Genomic DNA, 22,109 nt, shown 5'->3' with positions numbered 1-22,109 from the left:
CCCCATCCTTCTGGATGTACCCTCAGGGCAAGCCCAGGGCTGCAATTAGCGGGGTTTAATTGGAAAAAGGGGGAAGGTGCAGATGAAATGTCGGGAGCTCCGTGGACAAACAGACCCGAGGAGGAGAGTGGTGCTGTCACCGCAGCAGCGTGGCCTTCACCCCTGCCGCTGGCTGCACGTCCAGCTGGCCCCCAGCCCAAGGCGACGGCGAGCGCCCGCGGGGCCGCCCGAGCCCAAAGCAACGCCGATAAGGGCTCGGGGCGGGCTGGCCGCACGCGCCGCCGGGGACGAGCCGGGCGCGATTCGGCTGCACCCCTGGGTGCGAGGGCTGGGCTGATGCTCCCCCTGCGGCAGCATCTCCCCGGGGACCACCACCCCTGCCAGCGCGGCACGCCGGCACGTCCTGCCCAAGGTGCCTCTTGCCATGAGGAGGTACCAGCAAAGATGGGAGCCCACCAGGGTCAGGGCAGAGAGACCTTCCCACCCTGTCTGCAGGGTGCACCCATCCCGCTCCCCGTCTCCAGTCCAGGCTGGGAGCACTCGGTGGAGGAGAGCCCGGCTCGTGGCATCGGCAAACACCGCCGGTGACGTCCCCACCCGTAGCCACAACAGGGACCGGGGCAGTGGGGCAGAGGGTGGATGCCTTCCCTCCTCCCCAACACCCAGCGCCAGGAATTTCTCGTCTCAGCAGAAATCCCTGGGGTTGTTTGTGCTCCGAAAGCCGCTCCCCTCGCCCCGGGAGTCTGGGGCTGCCTGCCAGACCCAGCTGGCTCTGCCAGGCGGGCACCGTCCCCTCCCCGGGAGGCCCCTGCGGTCCCACAGGACAGAGAAAACTGTTTTTCCAGGGTCTTTATTGGCAAGCCCGCAGCTGGGTCCCCATCCAGCCCCTTGTCCAGCACCCCGTGGCCCTGTGCCGCTGTGTTCCCAGCTTCCTCCTGCGTGACGGCTCACACCAACGGGGCTAATCCAGGGATGGGTGCTGAGAGCATCGCCAAAGGCTGTCCCTGCGGAGCCGAGAGGTGGCTCAGGCCAGGATGGGGTATGTGGCTTCGGTGGCCACGCCGCAGTTGTTGTCCTTCATGGCCATGAGGATGTAGCCGTCGTTGCCCCAGTACGTGGACCAGGAGTTCTTGATGAGCCAGTAGGTCTCTCCCTGCAGGACCCCGTAGCCCACGGCCAGCACCGCGTGGTCCAGCGTTCCCACCTTGTTCGCTACAGGGAACAACACGGGAGATGGTTTTTGTCTGGAGAGCATCCCCGTCCGGAGAGCATCCCTGCTCCCGGGGCTGCCGGTTCCCTCCTCCACCCCTGCCCAAGCTACTCAGCAAGGCGGAGGGATCTGGGGTGTCCTGGCATCTCGTTGGGCACCCCGGTCCTCCCATGCCCCGTGTGCCACCCGACTCACCGCACTTGGGCTCATAGTAGACGCCGTTGGAATAGAAGGAGAAGGTCTTGTGCGAGGCGTCGATGCTGACGGCCACGGGGCCGTGCTTGTAGATGGCGGTTTTGACCGCTGTGATGTTGCCCGAGGTGACGTTGACGTAGCCCGTGATCTTGGCCAGCATCTCCGACTGGTTGTAGTGGCACAAGCCATTCTGCGGCACCCGGGGAGGGACACACACTGTGTCATCAGGAGCCCCCAGGTCCCCTAGGTGGGACCCTGCCCACCGTGCCTGCCCCCGTGCAGCTCTGCTTCGATGCAGGGAGTGATCTGGGACTCGGGCTGTGACAGCGTCCCGGCTGTGGTCCCTCTGTCCTCCCCTGCCCACCATGGTGGGGGTGTTTTCCCGGTCGCTGCAGGGACACGGCGTTGCCCGCACGCAGCGTGGGGAGCTGGCTCTGCACCCGAAGCCCTCGGGGGGCTGTTGCCCACGTCTTGCAGCCACGTCCCTGTCCCCAGGCAGCCCCGCTCCATCCCTGTACCCCAGGGTACAGAGGGACCCGTGGCCTCACCCATGGGTGGAGGAGCCTTGTCCTTGTTTTGCAAGAGGAGAAACTGAGGCAGGTGGTGATGAAACCACCTGGCTGAGTCCTGGGGCTTGGCTTTGGGCTGTGCTTTGAACCACGGGGAGCCTGGTGCCTTGGGAACAAGGTGATGTCCCCACGTCCAGCGCCCGTTAGCACCTCTGACCGACCCTGGTCCCCCCCCACGGCTTTAAAGCTGAGCTCGGGGGGCACATCCCAAGAGCTGGGGGACCCCGGCAGGGACATGGGGCCGCCCTCACCTGCCCCCTGTAGTTGCCGTACGACTCGGTGCTGGCGATGCCACCGTGTTTCTTGATCCACTCGTAGGCTCGCCACTCCTCGCCCCCGTCGCAGGCGTAGTTCCCGAAGCCCCAGGAGCAGTCGATGAGGACTTGTTGGGACAGGGGGGTCAGCACGCCGGTCTGCGGGGGGGGACACGCTGCGGGGATGGGGCCGGGCAGCATCCAGGCACCCCGGGCATCGCCGCGGGGCACGGCCCCGCTCTCACCTTGAGGAAGAGGGCACCCTCCATCGCGCCCGTCGTTGCGAAGCTCCAGCAGGACCCGCAGACCGCCTGGTCCTTCACGGGGGTCACGGCGCCTGGGGACGGCGGGACGAGGGGTGAGAGGCCGGGGTGGCACCGGGGGACGAGGGCAGGTAGGAGGGAAACTGAGGCAGGAGTCGAGGACTCAGTGTGCTCCCAGAGGCAGAGCAGCCAGGGCTCGGTGCTGATTGGGGAGAGGGGAGGCGAAGGCACCAGCAAACCTGCGGGACCCCTGCCCTTGGGTTGGGGCAAGCTCTGCGGGCGTCGCTCCCAGCTGATGGGGGCACGAGGGGAAGCCAGATGTGGCACCACCTCACATCTGGGCAGGCTGAACAAGGGCCGAGTGCGGCCGAGCTGCCTCGTGCTGGATCAGCCCCTTCCCTCCACCTCCCAGTCACTGAGCAGAGCAGGGACCACGGGGAGATGCAGGCTGCATGGTGATGGAGAGCGGGGCAGCTCGCTCGGGCTGTGGCTGAGGACCCCTCACTGCCTGGGCACAGCATCCTCCAGGATCCCAGCATGGCAGGGGTTGTCAGGGCCCTCTGTGGGTCACCCAGCCCAACCCCCTGCCCAAGCAGGGTCACCCAGAGCAGGCTGCACAGCACCGCGTCCAGCCGGGGCTGGAATATCTCCAGAGAAGGAGACTCCACAACCTCCCTGGGCAGCCTGGGCCAGGGCTCCGTCAGCCTCAGAGGGAAGAAGTTCTTCCTCGGGTTCAGCTGGAGCTTCCTCGGCTTCAGTTTGTGCCCGTTGCCCCTTGTCCTGTCGCTGGGCACCACTGGAAAGAGTCTGGCCCCGTCCTCCTGACCCCCCCCCTGCAGATATTTGTAGGCATTTCTAAGGTCCCCTCTCAGCCTTCTCTTCTCCAGGCTGAACAAGCCCAGCTCCCTCAGCCTCTCCTCATAGGAGAGATGCTCCAGTCCCCTCATCATCCTCGTAGCCCTCCGCTGGACTCTCTCCAGTAGCTCCTCATGTTTCCTGAACTGGGGAGCCATTAGGGTTGCCATCCTCACCCCACCCCGCAGCACCCCAACAGCGAGACCCAGTCCCCCCGACCCTGCACCTACCGTACATTCGCCAGTCGAGGCTCTCGGGGAGGATGAGGCCGGCGTAGAGCTCGGTGGGGAAGGGCTGCCCGTTGTTGGGAGCCCCGCTGCGGCGACGGCCCCGCAGGGCGGCCAGCTCCTGGGGCGTGCGGTCGGCCAGGTGGTTCAAGGCCAGCGTGTAGGAGAGCGCGGCACGGTTCCTCGAGTGCACGAACCTGCCGTCGCGGCAGGGATGGCATCAGCCGGCACCGCCACCGCCTCCCACCCCAGCAGCGGTGCAGCCCCCCGGGGATGGCGGTCGGCATCCCCCCGGTCCGCCCGTACCTCATGTTGTGCACGAAGATGCTCTGCCTGTGCTCCAGCTCCCGCACGGAGCCGTACCTCCGCCCCAGCCGCCTGCGGTAGTGGTGGAAAACCTCGTGGGCCCAGGGCTGGCGCCGTCCCACCAGGTCCTCCATGGGGTTTGCCAGCACCCGGTGCTCCACCGCGCTCCCCGGCAGGTCCCCGCACTTCTTCGTCTCTGGGGAGGAAGGAGGGGATGCCATCATCCCAAGCCCCACGGGCATGGCGGGGCGGGGGGACCCTCCCTGGCTCACCGTTAATGGGGAGGTCGAAGACGGAGGGGGGGAAGCTGTTGTCGAAGTCGGTGTAGGAGATCTCGTACTTGTCGTAGTGGGAGCCCAGCAGGCTGTTGTAGCCCCGCATCTCGTAGTGGACGGGGGCCACCCCGCAGCTGGAGTTGGTGACCCACAGCGTGTAGATGTTCTTCTTCTGCGCCCAGTGGGTGACGTTCTGCCAGACGGCGCAGTACCGGCCCCGGTGGTACTCCTCCCGCAGGAACTGGGGGGACGCGGTGTCAGAGGGGGGCTCTGGGTGGGCACCCCGCATCACCCCTCGTCCTTGCTGCTTCCCACCCAGCGCCTTCGCAGGAGCCCGTTACTCCCGGTGCGCGTACAGCACCTTGCACCAGCCCGCGCCGGGCTCTGGGGCTGGATCCAGCACCCGCGTGGCCTCAGCACACAGCCACGGGGCAAGGATTCGGGGTGCAGCAGGACAGACCCCCGGGGGACACCCCACCATGCACCCATAGCAGGGGCCCTGGCTGCACACCCCCCCTCCAAAAGGCTCTGGGTTTTTCCTGGGTCTTTCCAAGCTCTCGCCCTGCGGACACGTGTCCGGCTCGGTGTCTGGCTCGGTGACAGCTCGCTGTCCCCGCTGCTCACGTGCTGCACCCCTCCTGCACCCAGCGCTGCCGGAGGCTGGGGCCGGCGGGAGCTGAGCCGCCGTGCAGCGACTTGCCCGAGCCGTCCCGAAACTCCGGCGTTCGTGTGGGCTGCGACGTGTCCCAACACGGCTGCTGGGATTGGGAAAGGAGCCGGGAGTCCGGCCCCGATCCGGGCGGGGAAGTGACCCTCCCTGTGCCCCGGGGTGCGGGGGCATGTCCTGGCCGGTCCCAGCACCCACCCTGCACCCCTGGGACGGAGAGGAGCATCTCCAGCTGCCCAGCACCCCTGCCCAGAGCCGGAGATGCTCCGGGCAGCGCTCGGATCCAGGCTCCGGCTCCCTCACCTTGAAGCCATCAATGCTGGGGAAGACGCTCTGAGCCTTGACCACGTCCTCCTTGGAGCCGGGCAGCTGGAAGCATCTCCTGGTGTTCACCTCCTTCTCGGTGGTCTCCGGCGTGATCTTGTACCGCATCCCGTAGGGCTTCACCGCTGCCAGCTGGTAGGTTATCACCTGCCCTGCGCCAGCAGGAAGGGGAAACTGAGGCACGGTGGTCCTGCCCACGTCCTCCCTTTGCACGGGGATGGGGCCGGTGCGGGACGGGCACAGCCCGGAGCAGAGGGATGCTTACCCTCGTAGTACTGGATCCGGCTCTTATTTCCCGTCAGGTTGTACCAGGCTTCGAAGGGCTCCTCGATCTCGGCGTAGGGCAGGTTAATGACGCCTGCGGGGTCCCCAGCGCAGGGCACGGGTCAGCCCTGAGGCCTCAGCACCCCGACATCCCTCCCCGAGCTCCCCAGCACCTGCAGACCCGCAGCCGACCGAGCCGCCATCCCCATGGGTGCCGGGCAGGGAAGCCGCCCCAGTTTGGTACTGGGATGGCCCAGTCCTGCCCGGTGCTGAGCATCCTCTGCTCCCCCCCAGCAAAGGGCGCAGCGGGGTCCCCTTACCTCGGACGTGGTAGATGGAGCCGAACTGAGGGGGTGAGCGGGAGAGCCCATGGTCCTGTCCTGGAAGGCAGAGAGGGGCAGGGGTGAGCGGGGGCTGTTCCCCCCCCAGCGCTCCCCTTCCCCACAGCCCCTCCTGCGCGGGGCGAGGGGGCTCAGCCGAAAGCAGCTCCACGAGCCCACCAGTGGCACGGGCAAAGGACGCCGACGCACCGACCCCCTCCCAGGGCTGGATCCAGGGTCGGCACCGTGCCATGACCTGCCACTGGAGCCAGCCCTGCGATGTGGCACCCCCGGAGACCCCCAGCTGCCGGGGTGGCTGTTGGGTGGTGTCCCCGTGCAAGGCAGTGGCACCCCAGGGCTGGTGGCCGTGGCTTTTGGCGATGTTTCCAAGGGGGGGATGCAGCCAAGCTGCCCCCCGACAAGCAGGGCATGGATGAGGGGTGCTGGGGAGATGGCTGGTCCCGCTTGGCATCTCCCAGTGACCTCCTCATCCTCCCCCGGGGCTCCCAGCTTGTGCAACCCCACGCTAACACACCCGTCACCATCCTCCTCCTCGCCGGGAGCGATCCGGCAGCGCCTGCCCCATGCCCAGCCCCTGGGGCAGCTGCGACTGCACCCGGCTCTGCTCCTGCACCCCAAACCCGGGGCAGGCAGGGACGGGCAGCGCTCGCTGCCTGCACCCCAGCCCGTCCCGTGGGTGCCAGTTGCACCCAGGGTCTGGGCACCCACAGACGGTGCCCGCAGCGGGAGGAGCAGCGATGGATCCAGCAACCCCCCAACCCTGCTCAGCTTTACGTCCACCCGGGAAAGGGGAGAGAGTCCAGCGGAGGGCTACGAGGATGATGAGGGGACTGGAGCATCTCTCCTACGAGGAGAGGCTGAGGGAGCTGGGCTTGGTCAGCCTGGCGAAGAGAAGGGGACCTTAGAAATGCCGATCAATATCTGCAGGGTGGGGGTCAGGATGGGGCCAGACTCTTTCCAGCGGTGCCCAGCGACAGGACAAGGGGCACCGGGCACAAACTGAAGCAGAGGAAGCTCCAGCTGAACCCGAGGAAGAACTTCTTCCCTCTGAGGGTGACGGAGCCCTGGCCCAGGCTGCCCAGAGGGGCTGGGGAGTCTCCTTCTCTGGAGATATTCCAGCCCCGCCTGGACGCGGTGCTGTGCAGCCTGCTCTGGGTGACCCTGCTTGGGCAGGGGGCTGGGCTGGGGGATCCCCAGAGGGCCCTGCCAACCCCTGTCATCCTGTGATTCTGTCCCGCGGGGGCACGGTCCCCCACCACCACCCCCAGCAGCCTGCCCGGACTCCCTGCCTGCTCTTGGCAGGCAGCAAAGCCAGGGAACGGCTCGGGCTTGTGTGCCTGTTACAGCCCATCTGGCTCAATTTAGCCCTACTTTCACCCCCCTCAGCCCCACCAAGACCTCCAGGCACTCGTTCCCCACCCCCCCCCCCTTTTACCACCCCCCCAACTCATATCTCCTGGGGGAACTGCCAGTTTGGGGACCCAGCAAGCAAGCAACCACTTCCCCAGGCTGCGTCGCGATGGGGAGGCGAGAGCTGCCCGGGTGCCCCCAGCTCCCACCCCCGGGGTGTCCCCAGGAGGACACGGGGTGCCATGGGGTGACAGACTCACCCCGGACGGCGATGCAGAGCGCAGAGGCTACGAGCCAGCGGAGAACACCCATCCTCACCACCCAGCACCAGCTCTCGCCTTGAAGCCGGAGCCGGTGGAACCCGGCAGAGCCAACGGAGAAGTCGGGGCCCTCCCCGGAGGAGGGAAGGAGCCGGCATCATGTGGGTGCGCGGGGGGCCGGGCACCCCGGGGTGCTCGCCGGGGAGAGCGTGTCTCGGCAGGGACCCGCGGAGGGAGATGGAGCAACGCTGGGTGCTGCGGGGCGACGGGAGGTGCAGGATGAGCCCCAAAAAGCCGGGAGCGGCGTGGGTGGGGGGTGCGGACTGGAAGGATTCGTGGGCCTCCCCCCCAGGGCTGGGGGGGGAAATAAATGGGGTGCTGGGGGCTGTGCGTCCCCTCCTTGCGCAGGGGTGCAAGGGGGGAGCCTCGGATCTCTTCTCCCCGCAGCCCCGATGCCGGGGTGATGGGCAGCAGGCAGGACCCATAGCGGAGGGCCAGGGCTGCGAGCGGCTCGGCGTTAACGAGCCGAGCCCTGAGACTGGGAGCACTGGGAACCTTCTGCTGGGGGGGCTTGAAGGGAAGGAGGGCTGAGGCAGCCGCGGGGCGCAGGGAAACGTGGGCCCCCCGGGTTTGGGCAGGGGGCTGTAAGCGGTGCGTGTCACCCCCCACCCCACTCGCTGGTCAGCCTCTCTGTCTGCAAGGAGGGAAACTGAGGCACGGACCTGCCTCTGAGGGCTGGGGGGGCTTCCCCCGCCCCTCGCTGCCGGGTTTCCAGCCCCCCAGGCAGAGGGGGCAGACCATGGGGACACTGCCAGGGGACAATTTATATGCCACCCCCCGCCATTGCCACCCTGCACATGGGGAGCAGGCGGGGAGCCCGCCTGGCAAGGCTGCCTGCCCCCCCCAAGGGGATGTCCCATGCCAGGCTGTGACCCCCCAGGGATGGGGGAGCCCGTCCCTGCTGCGCCCTGTCCCCTCCCAGGGACACTGGCAGGGCTGGCTCTGTCCCTGCCAGGGTCTGAACCCCCCCCCAGCAAGGCCCAGAGAGCCCCAAAAGCCCCCAAAACCAGGATTAAAAGGGAGCTGTGATCCACGCTGTCCCCAGGACGTGTCAGGGGGTGACAAGGTAAGTGTGGCAGCAGCCCAGGGGACACGTCCCCATCCCGGTGAGGACCCTGGACCTCCACCAACCTTGACCCCCCCGTGAGAACAGGAAACACCGGGGCCGGACTCATCATCACACAGGAAAGCGGTCAGCCTGCCAGGGCTAACCGCAGGGCGAGGAGGAGGAGGAGGAAGGCTCCGGAGAGATGGGGAAGGACGCCCACCCACGAGCCCACGATCAGCCTTGCCACGCTGGGGGTCAGGGTGGCTGAGCCAGGATGCTGCCAGCTCCGGGCCAGAGCACGACCGCAGCCCCCTGCCCTCCCCACGCACCCCCACCTCACACCCCCGCCTTGGGAGCACGGCCCCACGCCGGAAACTGCGGCGGGGGGTGCATAAAAATATCACCAGCCCCTCGCTGTCACCATCTCCTGTGGCGGGAGGGTGGCTGGGGGCCGGGGGGCTGCGCAGGATCGGGCCCAGGTGGGGATGCGAAGGGCGTTTCCAGCTGGGGAGGTCTGGCCGTGAAGAGGCAGCTGCCGTGCACCCCGCGTCAGCATGGGGGTTCCCCCAGCAAGGGACCCCCCACTGAGACCCCCTTGATCCGGGGGTCAGGGTGCCAAAAGCTTGAGGTGCTCTCTGTGGGGTGGGTGCCCCTGGGAGCCCAGGCAGGGTGCAGGGGGGCTCAAGCAGGGTGCAGGGGGCTCAGACAGGGTGCAAGGGGGGCCAGATAGGGTGCAGGGGGGACAAACAGGGTGCAGAGGGTCTCAGGCAGGGTGCAGGGGGCTCAGGCAGGGTGCAAGGGGGGCCAGATAGGGTGCAGGGGGGACAAACAGGGTGCAGGGGGGCTCAGGCAGGGTGCAGGGGGGCTCAGTGTGCAGGGGGGCCCGGACAGGGTGCAGGGGGGACAAACAGGGTGCAGGGGGCTCAGGCAGGGTGCAGAGGGGCTGAAGTAGGGTGCAGGGGGGCAAAGACAGGGTGCTGGGGGGCTCAGGCAGGGTGCAGGGGGGCTCAGACAGGGTTCAGGGGGGCCCAAGCAGGGTGCAGAGGGGCTCAGACAGGGTTCAGGGGGGCTCAGGCGGGGTGCTGGGGGTCTTACCTCTCCCAGAGCTGGCTGGAGTTTGTGGGTCCGTGCGACTGGCGCCGAATTTCGGGGTTGTCCCACCGGCAGCTTTCCCTGGCCAAGGGGTAAGGAGGGGTCCGGCGTCTGGTGGGCTACCGGTGGCCACAGCAACTGCTGGAGCTGGCCGGGAGCTGCACCCCATCCTGGGGGGACATGTGGGACCCCCCTGGAACACGGTCCCAAGCTGGCTGCCATCCGCCGGGTAAGGTGGGCCGCTCGCCCTGCCCCGGGTTCGCCCCGTCCCCGCAGAGACCCCCTGCCCGGAGGGTGGGGGGCTGCGGTGGGTGCTCTGCCGTCAGAGGGTCACCTTCATTCTTGCCCCCCCGTAGGGTCACAGCGGCATGCTGCCCCTGCCCGGGGATGCTGGCTTTGGGGGGGGGGGGGGGTCAGGGGGGCGGTGGGTGCTCGAGGGGGGGGGGGTGCAGGCAGCCCCCCACCCTGACCCAGACTGGCTGCGGGAGCGGAGCTGGCTCCCGCACAGCCGGCTATCCCCCCGCACGACCCCGGCAGGCAGCGCCCGGGGACCCTCAGCGGAGTCCCCCCATGCTGCTGGGGACCCCCCCACCCCGGAGACCCCCCCACCCCGGAGACCCCCCCCCACCCCCCCATCCATCCATCCATCCATCCATCCATGCCAGCCCATGTCCCCCCCTCCCCAGGCCACCCCGGGGGCGAGCCGGCGGCCGGGCTGCCTTGGTCCAATGACCCATTGCCGGGAGGGGGGGGGGGGGGAAGGGGGGGGGAAAGGGGGGGGCGAGGGGAGGGGAAGCTCTTGCTCGGAGCTCGGCGAGAGCCGGGAAACCCGGGCACGGCCGCTCTCCCCGCACCGCCCGCCTGGCCCCGACAGCCCGGAGCCCGGGAGGGGGGGGGCTCGGGGGGGTGGGGGGGGGCTGCGGGGGTACCCCGGCCTGCGGGAGCGGCGGGGGGGTCCGTGCGAGCCGGAGCAGGAGGGCTGAAGGTAGGAGGGGGGTGCACGGGGCTGAGTGGGGTGTTGGGGGGCGAGGGGGGCTCTGCCCCCTGCAATGGGGGGTGTGGGGGCGGCTCTCAATCCCCTTGCTGTGTGCTGGAGGGGGGGTGCTGAGTTGTGTGTCCCCCCCTCCCGATGTGTGGGTGCGGGGTGGGACGGGGCGCTGAGCCGTGGGACGGTGGGCTCCCTATCCCTGCCTCCCCTTCCCCCCCCGGCCTCTGCAATGAGCCTGGGGAGGGGACCAGGAGACCCCCGGCCTCCCCAGCCTCGGGGGGAGCAGCAGCTCAGCGGGGGGGGCTGGGGGCTCTCGCTCGCCCCCCGACCCCCGGCACTAATTGGGGGGGGGGGGGGGGGGGGAGACAAAACCGGCGTCTTCACCCGCTCCGGACCCGATCCCGGGGGAGGGGACAGGTCACGGCACCCCGGGGGACACCGGGGGAGCGGGGGGCACACACGGCTGCTCCCCCCGGTGCCCACGGCGTGGCCAGTCCCGCTCACCGGAGGGATGCGGGGGGCAGCTCGGGGGGGGGGAGGGTCGGGGGTCGGGCTCCCCCCCGCTCCCTGCAGCTCCCCGCTCCTTGGTGTGTCCCGAGGAGGGACAGGAATTCGTCGCTTCCTGCCCCCCCCACCCCGCTCCTCCCGGGACATTGTGTTTGGAGCCCTGGCCGGCCCCCTCCCTCCGCCCCTGCAGCCCCTCGGATCCGGGAATTGCTCTTCTTCCAGCGGAAATCCTGCTTTCCCAGCCAGCGGGGGGACTGGGAGGACTGGGGGGGGTGTGGTGGGGGGGTGGGAGCTCCCTCCGCCCTGGGCATCTCCTCCTGGGGCGAGGGGACCCCCGCCTGGGGTGGGCCTGCTCGCTGGTGGGTGGGTTTGTGGGGACAGATGGCTTTTTGGGGGGGGGGGATGGCGATGCTTTCCTCTTCTGCGCCCGGATGGTGTTGGGGGGGGGGCAGCGCCTTGCCACCTCCTGGGGCTGGCACAGGGGTGATGCCAGCCGAGCGTTGGCCGTGCCCAGCCGGAGCACGGCGGATTTGGGGGTCCCCTTTGCCCCCCAGCCCGCTCACGGGCGGGCAGGGGAAGGGATCGCCCGGCCGCTTCGTGGGCACCATTGCCGGAGAGTGCCCGGGGTCAGCACCGTGCCACCGCCGCGCTGCCGACGGGCACAGCCGGCGCTGCCAGCCCCCCGCGTGCCCCCCAGCCCGGGTGGGACGCCCTGTCGGGAACCTCGAGGGGTTCCTCTCGCAGCTTTCGGCCCCGTCCGCGTGTTCTCGACGGAGTGTCCCGTCCCGTCCCGCCGCCTGTGCCCGTGTCCCTGCGTCTCGCGGCGGTCCGGAGCTGTCTGCTCGTGGCGAGGGTCGCTCCGGCTGCGGCAGGACCCTCCTTGCCCCCCCTCGCACCCCCATCCGTGGGGAACCTGCTCCCACCGGGGCCGAGCCAGGCCAGGGGCTGCCGTGCTCCACTGGGAGCTGGAGGGGACTCGCCAGGCACTGGGTGAACTGGGGGGACTGGAGCAGGAGCAGGGCTCTACCCTGGGGCTCTGGCTCCGGGTCGCAGGGCTGGGGGCAGTGGGGAGGGGGCAGGGACACCATCTGCCACCACGCTGGGCCGAGGAGCAGGCGACAGAGAGGCAGGACATGTCCTCTTGTCCCCTCCCGAGGTCTGAGGGGCTCCTGGGCATGGACTGGGGACACGGCTCGGGGTCGTGTGTCCTGACGAGCCACCTAAAATGAGGCACCTTCTCCCTCCGCGCTGCAGCTGCGTCGTGCCTCAGTTTCCCCCCCCCGGGACCAGGGAGGTGATGGGGGGTGCCGCGGGGTGATGGAGGAGCCTGGGCAGGCTCCGGGCTGGGCTCTGCAGCGCTCTCGGTTCCTCTTCCCGCAGCGAGAGCCACCGGGGTGCAGGGCCACGCACGCAGGACGGGGGGGTGCAGGGCGAGAGGGGTGGGACGAGGCATGGGGGGGGCACAGGTTACCCAAGGGGCTGCAGCCACTGCGCAGCCCCGCTGTTATCCCTGCCCAGCCCCCCCCCGCTGCCACCGTCCCCGAGGCCTGGGATCCTGCCAGCCCCGAGGTTCCCCTTGGTGGCAGCGGCACCATCCTCTTCCTCCTCCTCCTCCTCCCCCCATGCTGTGCTCCTGCTGCTTCCTCCTATGGCTGCGTAGGTGCCGGCCGGGCTCCTCCGGCAGCTGCCCCCCCTCTGCCACCCGCCCGCTCCCCGGGGAGCCGCGGCATGTCTGGGTGCTGGGGACCCCCCCTCAGCCTGCCAAATGCCACCCTGGCTTGTCCCCAAGGCACTGGGCGCCTGACGTTCCCAGTAGCCCCCCAGTATCCGTGCGGCTGCGTCCCCCCCGCCCCGGAGCCTGACCCCTCCATTGCCGTTATTCTGCAGAGGAATGGAGGCAGGGGATGGGGGTGATCCCCACGAGGTGCCTCGGCACCGGGGGTGACACGCGGGGTGACATCGGTGCGCACCGGGACGTGGTGCCCCGGCTCGGAGCTGGGGATGGGGCTAAGCCGCCCCGTGTCCGGGGGGGCCGGGGAGCAGATGGACGGGCGGCCGGGGACGTGGCCGCATCCCACCCAGCCGTGCCCGGCGAGGCGGGGGTGATGAGTTGGCTGGGTCTCAGCGCGGGGCGGGAGCTGGCAGCTCGGCCAGGACCGGTGCCGGTGGAGCCGGGGCGGGAAGGGCTCGGTTGCCATCTGCTCCCGGGCTCCAAGCAGCTCCTGTTCGGCAGAGCCAGGGCCAGGCGCCAGTTTTGGTGCCCGGCTGGGAGGTGGCAGGGGTCGGCTCGGGGGGTTTTGTGGGTGCCCAGAGAAGGCGAAGCGCGGGTGCAACGCTGCCGGGCGGCAGCTGGGCACGGCAGTAAAAAATCCTTCGCGGCGATGTGCCGGGCTTGCTCCTGCCTGGAAGGTGCTCCTTGCCCGATCCCTGCCAGCGCCGCGGCACTGAAATTCGGCAAAATGGGAACTTTCGGAGCACGACGCCGGCAACAAGGGCGGGTGATTCCCGCCCGGAGGGGACAGGGTTTGCGACAGCTGGGGACGTTCGTCAGCTAAAATAGCCGCTTCTTGTCAGCAAAAAATAAAACCCTCGAGCAGGAGAACCCTCTCGGGTTTGGCAACGCTGCCCCGTCTGCAACGCCCGCGGCCTTGCCACACTGCCGGTGTCAAAAGCGAAGGTGGAAGAGGGGGAGCCGGGCCCTTTCCCCTTCGCCGCCGAGCGAGAGGAAAGTGAATCGAAGACCGTGACGGGGGGAAACCCGCCTGAAACATCTCATCCGCCCCAAACCCTCCGTCTCCTCCCGCTCTGCGGCGCGCGGGGGACAGGACGTGGCTGCCGGGTGAAGCTTGGCTTCTCGGCACTGTCCCTCCGCTCCCGGGCTGGCGACGGGGCAAGCTCTGCCGCATCGCTGTAGAGCCCTGCACCGGAAAGCTCTGCCCGGTTCAAACTGGGCAGACTGGTGCAAGCGGGTGGCCAGCACCCAGGGGAGGTGACAGGGCTGGGGACAGAAATGTCTCCTTGCAGCCGTGGCGGGAAAGGTCCGATTTCCTCCTCCTCCTCCGTGACACCTTCGCAGCCGAGCGTGGCCCCGGCCGGAAAAGCGCAGCCCTGACCGCAGCGAGGCGAGCGGGGCCCTTCCTCCCCCGTGACACCAGTTCCCCTGCCCAGAACGGGGACGGGGACGCTTTGAGCGCTGCTTCCCCCCCAGCCCGGCTCCCTCCAGCCTTGGGGCAGCCAGGGGCCGCGTCTGCCCTGGGAGGGAGGTGACCAGTTTGTTGAGGACGCAGCGGGGGAAAAAAGCCACGCAAGGATGTGGTTGCAGCCCATGCAGGGGTGTTGCAGCCCGTGCAGGGGTGTTGCAGCCTGCACAGGGGTGTCTGAGCTCATGCAGGGGGATTGCAGTCCAGGCAGAGCTGTGGCAATCCATGCAGGGGTGTTGCATCCCATTCAGGGGTGTTTTAGCTGATGAAGGAGTGTTGCAGCCCGTATAGGGGTGTTGCAGCCCATATAAGGGGGTGTTGCAGCCCATGCAGGGGGGTGTTGCAGCCCATGCAGGGGTGTTGCAGTCCATATAGGGGTGTTGCAGCCCGTGCAGAGGTGTCTGAGCTCATGCAGGGGGATTGCAGTCCAGGCAGAGTTGCGGCAATCCATGCAGGGGTGTTGCAGCCCATGCAGGGATGGATTAACTCACAAAGGGGTGTTGCAACCTGTGCAGGGGTGTTTCAGCCCATGCAGAGTTGTTGCAATCTATGTAGGGGTGTTTAAGCCCATGCAGGGTGTTGCAGCCCGTGCAGGGGGTTGTTGCAGTCCATACAGGGGTGTTGCAGCCCATGCAGGGTGTTTTGGCCCATGCAAGGGGGGTGTTTTAGCCCATGCAGGGCTGTTGGAGTCCATGCAGAGATGTTGCAGCCCGTGCAGCGGGGGGTTTAACTCCTGCAGGGGTGTTGCAACTTGTGCAGAGGTGTCGCATCCCATTTGGGGGTATTTTAGCTGATGAAGGGGTGTTGCAGCCTGTATAGAGATGTTGCAGCCCATGCAGGGGTGTTGCAGTCTATATAGGGGTGTTGCAGCCCATGCAGGGTGTTTCAGCCCGTTCAGGGGTGTTGCAGCCCGTTCAGGGGTGTTGCAGTCCATATAGGGGTGTTTCAGCCCGTGCTGGGGTGTTGCAGCCCGTTCAGGGGTGTTGCAGCCCGACTGGGGTTCTTGCCCCCCGCCTGATGCCCTCCCCGTGTCCCCAGGTGTCTCTTCTCCTCCCCGAGGTGACATGGAGCAGCTGAAGTGACCCGAGGAGCCGTCGCAGTGAGTGGGGTGACTGCGAACAGGAGCACCCGTGGGTGCCGGGGAGGGGGACACGCGGGGTGCAGCACAGCCCCCCTCGCAGCCTGTCCCTGCCGGTGGCAGTGCCCGTTGGGACCCCGCTGTCCCCGTGTCACAGCCCAGGCGCCCATCTTGCTGTGCTGGGGGGTGGCAGGACCCCCTGGGACTGGAGTGGGCAGGGGGCCGTGTGTGCCCTGCCGGGGGGGCGCGGGGGTCACGGCCCCTCTGTCCCGCAGGCCGTGCCCAGGATGGGCTGTGTGCACTGCAAAGAGAAGGGGTCCGGCAAAGGGCAGGCGGGGGGCGAGGTGGGTGCCCCCCCACCCCCCGCCTCCCAGTACGACCCCGACCCCACGCAGCCGGGCGCCGTCTTCACCCGCATCCCCGACTTCAACAACTTCCACGGCGCGGCGGTGGCCTCGGCTCCGTCCTTCGCGGGGCCGGGGGTCTTCGCCTCCAACACGCTGCAGATGCGGAGCGGGGGCATCACAGGTCAGCTGGGGGATGGGGGGGGGATGGGGGGGTCCGGCTGCACCCTCGCAGCACCGGGGGGGACCCGGGGGGGTCACCGCGGTCCCCTCCCTTGCCACAGGCGGGGGCGTGACGCTCTTCATCGCCCTGTATGACTACGAGGCCAGGACGGAGGACGACCTGACCTTCCAAAAAGGGGAGAAATTCCACATCATCAACAACACGTGAGCCCCCCCGGACCCCCTGCCACCCCCAGCCCACCCCCCCCACCACCCACGCCGTGGGTGCCCGCTCAGCACCCAGGCTGGATACAAAGAGAACCAGGGCCACGTGTGTCACGAGTTGGGCGGTCTCAGCAGAGACCCAGGCGTGGGTGCCTTCCGAGCAGGGTCTGGGGGTGCTGTGTGCAGCGGGGGGAGGTGCAGGGCGGCCAGGTCCATCTGTCTGTCCCTCCTCCTCACTCTCCGCTCCTCTTTCCCCAGGGAGGGTGACTGGTGGGAGGCCAGGTCGCTGAGCTCGGGCACCACGGGCTACATCCCCAGCAACTACGTGGCCCCCGTGGACTCGATCCAGGCAGAAGAGTGAGTAGGGGGGGACAGGGATGGAGGGGGACCCCGACCCCGTCTGCCTCGAGCCTGGGTGTCCTGGCACCGCTGGCGAGCCCCGGCAGTGCCGGGGTGCTGGGAAGGGGCCGTGGCGCGGGGTCCCCGTGGGTTCCCCCCCGTCCCGGCGCTGAGCCCGGCCCCGCGCAGGTGGTACTTCGGGAAAATCGGGCGCAAGGACGCGGAGCGGCAGCTCCTCTGCCACGGCAACTGCAGGGGCACCTTCCTCATCCGGGAGAGCGAGACGACGAAGGGTACGGGGACAGGGACAGGGACACGGGGGGCTGCGCCCCGCGGCCCTCCCTGACCCGTGCCCCCGTGTAGGTGCCTACTCCCTCTCCATCCGGGACTGGGACGAGGCCAAGGGGGACCACGTCAAGCACTATAAGATTCGGAAACTGGACAACGGGGGCTACTACATCACCACCCGCGCCCAGTTTGACACCGTCCAGCAGCTGGTGCAGCACTATATAGGTAGGGTGGGATGGGGGACTTGTGGGGGGGGGATGGGGAGGGGTGGGGAAAGCCCAGGAGACCCCTTTGGCACGAGACAGGCAGCTGGGCTAACTGGGTTTGACTGGAGAAGGAGGAGGTTGTTCTGGTGGTGGCATTAGGGGGACCCTGAGGGGGTTCTCTGTGTCCTGGGTGTGGGGAGCACCCGGCCTCTCTGGAGCAGGTGAATAGTCCCGGGGTCTGGGTGGGCATCAGCCCCTCCCTGGGCACAGCCGGGGGGACTGGGGGTCTGGCCCAGCCTGAGGGGGTGCGGGGCCGTCCCTGGGGGAGGCGGAGGGGGACGCACCCAACTAATGCATCTGCATGTTGGGTGGCAGGACCACGCAGGAGCGCAGGGTAGTGGCGGGGGGCAAAGGGCTGGTGGGGGTCTGACGCCTGTGTCCCCCCCTCCCCGGTGCCGCAGAGCGGGCGGCCGGGCTGTGCTGCCGCCTGGCCGTGCCGTGCCAGAAGGGAACGCCCAAGCTGGCCGACCTCTCGGTCAAAACCAAAGACGTGTGGGAGATCCCCCGCGAGTCCCTCCAGCTCCTCAAGAAGCTGGGCAACGGGCAGTTCGGGGAAGTGTGGATGGGTAGGGCCCGGCGGGCAAGCTGGGGCGAGTGGAGGGGGGGGCGACGGGGGCACCCCCAGGCCTGGCATCCCCCCAGAGAAGGGGTCCTGCCTGGTGGGACAGGCTGAGCCACACCAGTTTGCCCTGTGCCCTGCTCTGGGGTCACACCGGGTAGCCCAGGGTGCCCCGTGGCATCCCTGCGTGGGCGAGCAGCCCCCCCATTTCTAATGGGACCGCAAACAGGAGACAAGGCCAGGCCGGGGGGTCCTCTCTTCGTCATCCTCTTCCTCCGACGCCCCGAGCTCCCACCGCTCGGCGTGCATGCTGCATTCATCCCATCGCACCCCCTCCCTCCCTCCTCCTCCTCCTCCCCTCCCTCCCCACCCCCCACAGAGTATAACGACGGGTTGTGCCATCTGCTAACCCGCGCGTGCCCCGCTATGAAGCCCCAGACCCTGGGATTAGCTAAGGACGCCTGGGAGATAGTGCGGGAGTCCATCAGCCTGGACAAGAAACTTGGCATGGGATGTTTCGGAGACGTGTGGATGGGTAAGGCTGGCCCAGCCGGCCGGGCGGGGGGCAGCCGGGGGGCACGAGCAGGCCGGCGCAGTCCCGGCAGCATCACGGGGTGCCCGGTGGTACCCGCTGCTGCGGGAGCGATGGCAGCGTGGCACGGGCTCCCCCGTGGAGGGGTGGGGAATGGGGTGAGGTTGGTATTAGGAGATGAGCTCCCGGGTGCCTTGTCCCCATGCCATGGGGCGAGGGGGTCTCCTTGTCCTGGGTGGGGGGTGGTGGCATCACGCCCCTTCCTTGCCCTGCCCTGATTTCCTTGCTTCTCCATCCATGCATCCCTCCATCCATCCATGCAAGCATGCACCCATGCACCCCTCCATCATCCACAGCCCCTCTCCATCATCCACGTCCCCCCTTCCATCATCCATGTCCCCTCTCCTTCATCCACATCCCCCCCTCCATCATCCACGGCCCCCCCTCCATCATCCATGGCCCCCTCTCCATCATCCACGGCCCCCCTCCATCATCCACTGCCCCCCTTCCATCATCCACATCCCCTCTCCATCATCCATGGCCCCCTCTCCATCATCCATGTCCCCTCTCCATCATCCACTGCTCCCCCTCCATCATCCATGGCCCCCCCTCCATCATCCATGGCCCCCCTCCATCATCCACTGCCCCCCTTCTATCATCCATGGCCCCCCTCCATCATCCACTGCCCCCCTTCTATCATCCACGGCCCCCTCTCCATCATCCACTGCCCCCCTTCCATCATCCACGTCCTCTCTCCTTCATCCGCGTCCCCTCTCCATCATCCATGTCCCCCCATCCATCATCCACATCCCCTCTCCATCATCCATGGCCCCCCATCCATCATCCACCCCCGCCTCCCTCCCGGCCCTGCCATGGCCGGCCGTCGCCGGGGCTCGCGGTGACGCCGTGTCCCCCGGCCCAGGCACGTGGAACGGCACCACGAAGGTGGCGGTGAAGACGCTGAAGCCGGGCACCATGTCACCCGAGGCCTTCCTGGAGGAGGCTCAGATCATGAAGCGGCTGCGGCACGACAAGCTGGTGCAGCTCTACGCCGTGGTGTCGGAGGAGCCCATCTACATCGTCACCGAGTTCATGAGCCAGGGTGAGCGGGGGGCATCGCCCGCGGGGGAAACCCCCAGTTTTTCCTTCCTCGGCTCATCTGCAAGGGAGCTGGTGCCAGGGCTGGGGGCTTGCAGGGGAGGGCACCCTTGGGTGGGCACAGCTGGTTTTTGGGCGCTTTGACCGGTACCCTCTGCCCGCAGGCAGCTTGCTGGATTTCCTGAAGGACGGGGACGGCCGCTACCTGAAGCTGCCCCAGCTGGTGGACATGGCTGCCCAGGTACCGGGGAGGCTGGTGCGGGGTGGGGGTGCCCCCCACGGGGTGAATCGGGGGGGTTCTCACTGCTTCCCCCCACCCAGATCGCAGCGGGCATGGCCTACATCGAGCGGATGAACTACATCCACCGGGACCTCCGCGCTGCCAACATCCTGGTGGGGGACAACCTGGTCTGCAAGATCGCTGACTTCGGCCTCGCTCGCCTCATCGAGGATGACGAGTACACGGCACGGCAGGGTGAGCCGGCGTGGTGCCCCGCTGCTGTGGGGACCGCTGCCCCTGTCCCCGCTGTGCTGCGTCACCCCCCCGGGCCTGGGGGTGGTCACCCCCAGTGCTGGGTGTCCTGGGTGCTGGGGGCCCTGGGTGATGGGTGCCCCAGGGTATGGGGGCCCTGGGTGCTGTGTACAACAGGGTATGGGAATCCTGGGTACTGGGTGCCCTGGGTGATGGGTACCCCAGGGTATGGGTATCCTGGGTGATGGGGTCCCTGGGTGATGGGTGACCCAGGTTATGGGTATCCAGGGTGATGGGGGCCCTGGGTGCTGGGTACCCCAGGGTATGGGGATGCAGGGTGATGGGTGCCCCAGGTGCTGGGTACCCCAGGGTATGGGGATGCAGGGTGATGGGTGCCCCAGGTGCTGGGTACCCCAGGGTATGGATATCCTGGGTGCTGGGTATCCCGAGTGTTGGGTACCCCAGGGTATGGGTATCCAGGGTGATGGGTGCCCCCGGTGCTGGGTACCCCTGGGTATGGGTATCCTGGGTGATGGGGGCCCTGGGTGCCCCAGGTGATGGGTACCCCAGGTGATGGGTACCCCAGGGTATGGGGGCCCTGGGTGATGGGGGCCCCTGGGTGCTGGGTGCCCCGGGTGCTGGGTACCCCAGGGTATGGGGGCCCTGGGTGATGGGGGCCCCTGGGTGCTGGGTGCCCCGGGTGCTGGGTACCCCAGGGTATGGGGATGCAGGGTGATGGGGGTACCCCGGTTGATGGGTACTCCAGGTGTGAGGTGCTCCCAGTGCAGGGTGCCCTAGGTGTTGAGTGCCCCTGGAGCTGGGTATCCCCATGAGTGGGGCACCCCTGGTGCATGGTGTCCTGGTGCAGGAGCCTCCCAGTGCAGGGTCCCCTGGGTGCAGGACACCCTGGGTACAGGGTGCTCAGGTGCAGGGTGCCTCTGGTGCAAGATGCCCCAGGTGCAGGGTGTTCCCAGTGCTGGGGGCCCCAGATGTGGGGTACCCCGGGTGCAGCGGGGGTGCCCTTACCTGTCCCCCCTCTTGCAGGTGCCAAGTTCCCCATCAAGTGGACGGCGCCGGAGGCCGCGCTCTTCGGGAAGTTCACCATCAAGTCGGACGTCTGGTCCTTCGGCATCCTCCTGACCGAGCTGGTGACCAAGGGCCGGGTGCCCTACCCAGGTACAGGGCAGCGGGCACCCTCGGGGTGGGCTGGGCAGTGGGGTGCAGGCAGGGCAGGGGCTGACCCTCCGCTAGCACTGCCAGCAGCAAGGCTTACCCCGTGCCTCAGTTTCCCCATCGGAGAGACCAGCGCTAAGCTGAGCTCCCAATCCAAACCAATGCCGCCACGTCCCTTGGCGTGCCTCAGTTTCCCCGCTGGCTCGTCCCTCGGGGGTGCCGGTCATTGAGCGGGGGGGTCTTTGTCACGCAGGGATGAACAACCGGGAGGTGCTGGAGCAGGTGGAGCGGGGGTACCGCATGCAGTGCCCGGGCAACTGCCCCACGTCCCTGCACGAGGTGATGGTGCAGTGCTGGAAGCGGGACCCCGAGGAACGTCCCACCTTCGAGTACCTCCAGTCCTTCCTCGAGGACTACTTCACGGCCACCGAGCCCCAGTACCAGCCGGGGGACAACCAGTGACCCGGCGCTGGCACCCCCCACCCGGGCTCTGGGGTGGCTTCGGGGCGAATCCCCCCCTTTTTGTAGGGGGGGGTGTTGCTCCCTTTGCCTGTCCCCCCCCCCAACGCCTGCTGGGGGGTGCTCGGGATGCCCTGGGGAGGACAGGGGATTTTGCACAAGGATTTTGGACTCAGAGAGGGGGCAAAGCTGTGCCCCCCCCGGCCCCAGCGCCCCTCACCCCGCCCCGGCCCCTCTCTCGTTGCCTTCACACCCAGCTCTGAACCTGAGAAGTGCTTTGGCTGGGGGGAGAAAGGTGGGGTACCCCCTCGTGCCCCACCAGCCACCCCTAGCCCCACAGCAGCAGAGGCCTCGGGGCAGGGGGGGGCCTCCCCATGCCAGTCTCCTCTCCCCCAGCTCAGCTCTGCACACCTGGGGGGGGTTCAGCCCCCCAAAACCTGGCGCTGACCCGGGGAAGGTCACCTCAAGCCCCCCCTTTAAAGCATCATTAATTTATAAGATTTTCCACCCCTCACCCCAGCAGCCAGCTCACCCCCAGGAATCCCTGTGTTTGGGGGGGGTCTCCTTGCCCCCCCCCTTTTATCTCCTCTCCAAATCCTGAAAGCCATAAACCTCTGCTTGCACTGGGGGGGGAACAAGGGCTCCTGGGGGGTCCCAGGCTATGGGGGGGCAGCTCTGCCCTGGGGGCTATTTCCCCCTGCCCCACACGGGGCAGGAGGGGGGGTACGGGATGGGGTCACCCCTGCGGCACTCGGGGGGGGGGTCCCGGCTGCAGCTTGGCTCAAACCCCTGCGGCAAGCATTAACGGGGCTGGGGGGGGGGCTCAGGGCGCAATGTGAATGTGATGGCACCGGAGGGG

At 68.2% G+C, this 22,109-nt stretch overlaps 2 protein-coding genes across 5 annotated transcripts; one reads left to right on the top strand and one right to left on the bottom strand.

Annotated features, from left to right (window-relative positions):
- Positions 1 to 878: 878 nt before the first annotated feature.
- LOC142363423 (digestive cysteine proteinase 1-like) lies at positions 879 to 9,855 on the bottom strand. Of its 2 annotated transcripts, none has more exons than XM_075437920.1 (11): positions 9,564 to 9,855; positions 5,730 to 5,789; positions 5,411 to 5,503; positions 5,125 to 5,297; positions 4,152 to 4,395; positions 3,880 to 4,075; positions 3,577 to 3,770; positions 2,474 to 2,565; positions 2,226 to 2,387; positions 1,406 to 1,595; positions 879 to 1,212 (listed from the first exon to the last, which is right to left on the bottom strand). In XM_075437920.1, the coding sequence occupies exons 1-11, from the start codon at positions 9,727 to 9,729 to the stop codon at positions 1,025 to 1,027; spliced, it is 1,758 nt and encodes a 585-aa protein (XP_075294035.1). In that variant the 5' UTR covers positions 9,730 to 9,855; the 3' UTR covers positions 879 to 1,024. The 2 variants fall into 2 exon arrangements, with proteins under 2 accessions (XP_075294035.1, XP_075294036.1); XM_075437921.1 differs by lacking the exon at positions 9,564 to 9,855 and adding an exon at positions 7,361 to 7,427.
- Positions 9,856 to 10,429: 574 nt separating this feature from the next.
- On the top strand, positions 10,430 to 21,906 carry FGR (FGR proto-oncogene, Src family tyrosine kinase). Of its 3 annotated transcripts, none has more exons than XM_075437922.1 (13): positions 10,430 to 10,545; positions 15,294 to 15,354; positions 15,609 to 15,861; positions 15,962 to 16,064; positions 16,323 to 16,421; positions 16,593 to 16,696; positions 16,767 to 16,916; positions 17,359 to 17,523; positions 18,971 to 19,150; positions 19,311 to 19,387; positions 19,468 to 19,621; positions 20,663 to 20,794; positions 21,045 to 21,906. In XM_075437922.1, the coding sequence occupies exons 3-13, from the start codon at positions 15,621 to 15,623 to the stop codon at positions 21,251 to 21,253; spliced, it is 1,614 nt and encodes a 537-aa protein (XP_075294037.1). In that variant the 5' UTR covers positions 10,430 to 10,545; positions 15,294 to 15,354; positions 15,609 to 15,620; the 3' UTR covers positions 21,254 to 21,906. The 3 variants fall into 3 exon arrangements, with proteins under 3 accessions (XP_075294037.1, XP_075294038.1, XP_075294039.1); XM_075437923.1 differs by lacking the exon at positions 17,359 to 17,523 and adding an exon at positions 17,896 to 18,051 and having other exon boundaries at positions 10,433 to 10,545; XM_075437924.1 differs by lacking the exon at positions 17,359 to 17,523 and having other exon boundaries at positions 10,436 to 10,545.
- The last annotated feature ends 203 nt before the right edge of the window (positions 21,907 to 22,109 follow it).

Source organism: Opisthocomus hoazin, chromosome 17 (assembly GCF_030867145.1).
Source record: "Opisthocomus hoazin isolate bOpiHoa1 chromosome 17, bOpiHoa1.hap1, whole genome shotgun sequence".
NCBI classification, from domain to species: domain Eukaryota; kingdom Metazoa; phylum Chordata; class Aves; order Opisthocomiformes; family Opisthocomidae; genus Opisthocomus; species Opisthocomus hoazin.
The sequence above is the reverse complement of the archived record's forward strand: the minus strand, read 5'-3'. Positions and strand labels throughout refer to the sequence as shown.

Coding starts and splice junctions, on each gene's coding strand:
- LOC142363423 (XM_075437920.1), bottom strand. CDS start 9,729: ATGGGGTGCAGCTCCCGGCCAGCTCCAGCAGTTGCTGTGGCCACCGGT. Junction 5,504..5,729: donor CTCCATCTACCACGTCCGAG/GTAAGGGGACCC, acceptor GGGACCCCGCAG/GCGTCATTAACCTGCCCTAC. Junction 1,596..2,225: donor ACGGCAACTACAGGGGGCAG/GTGAGGGCGGCC, acceptor CGGGTGCCGCAG/AATGGCTTGTGCCACTACAA.
- FGR (XM_075437922.1), top strand. CDS start 15,621: ATGGGCTGTGTGCACTGCAAAGAGAAGGGGTCCGGCAAAGGGCAGGCG. Junction 16,065..16,322: donor TTCCACATCATCAACAACAC/GTGAGCCCCCCC, acceptor CTCTTTCCCCAG/GGAGGGTGACTGGTGGGAGG. Junction 16,422..16,592: donor GACTCGATCCAGGCAGAAGA/GTGAGTAGGGGG, acceptor GGCCCCGCGCAG/GTGGTACTTCGGGAAAATCG.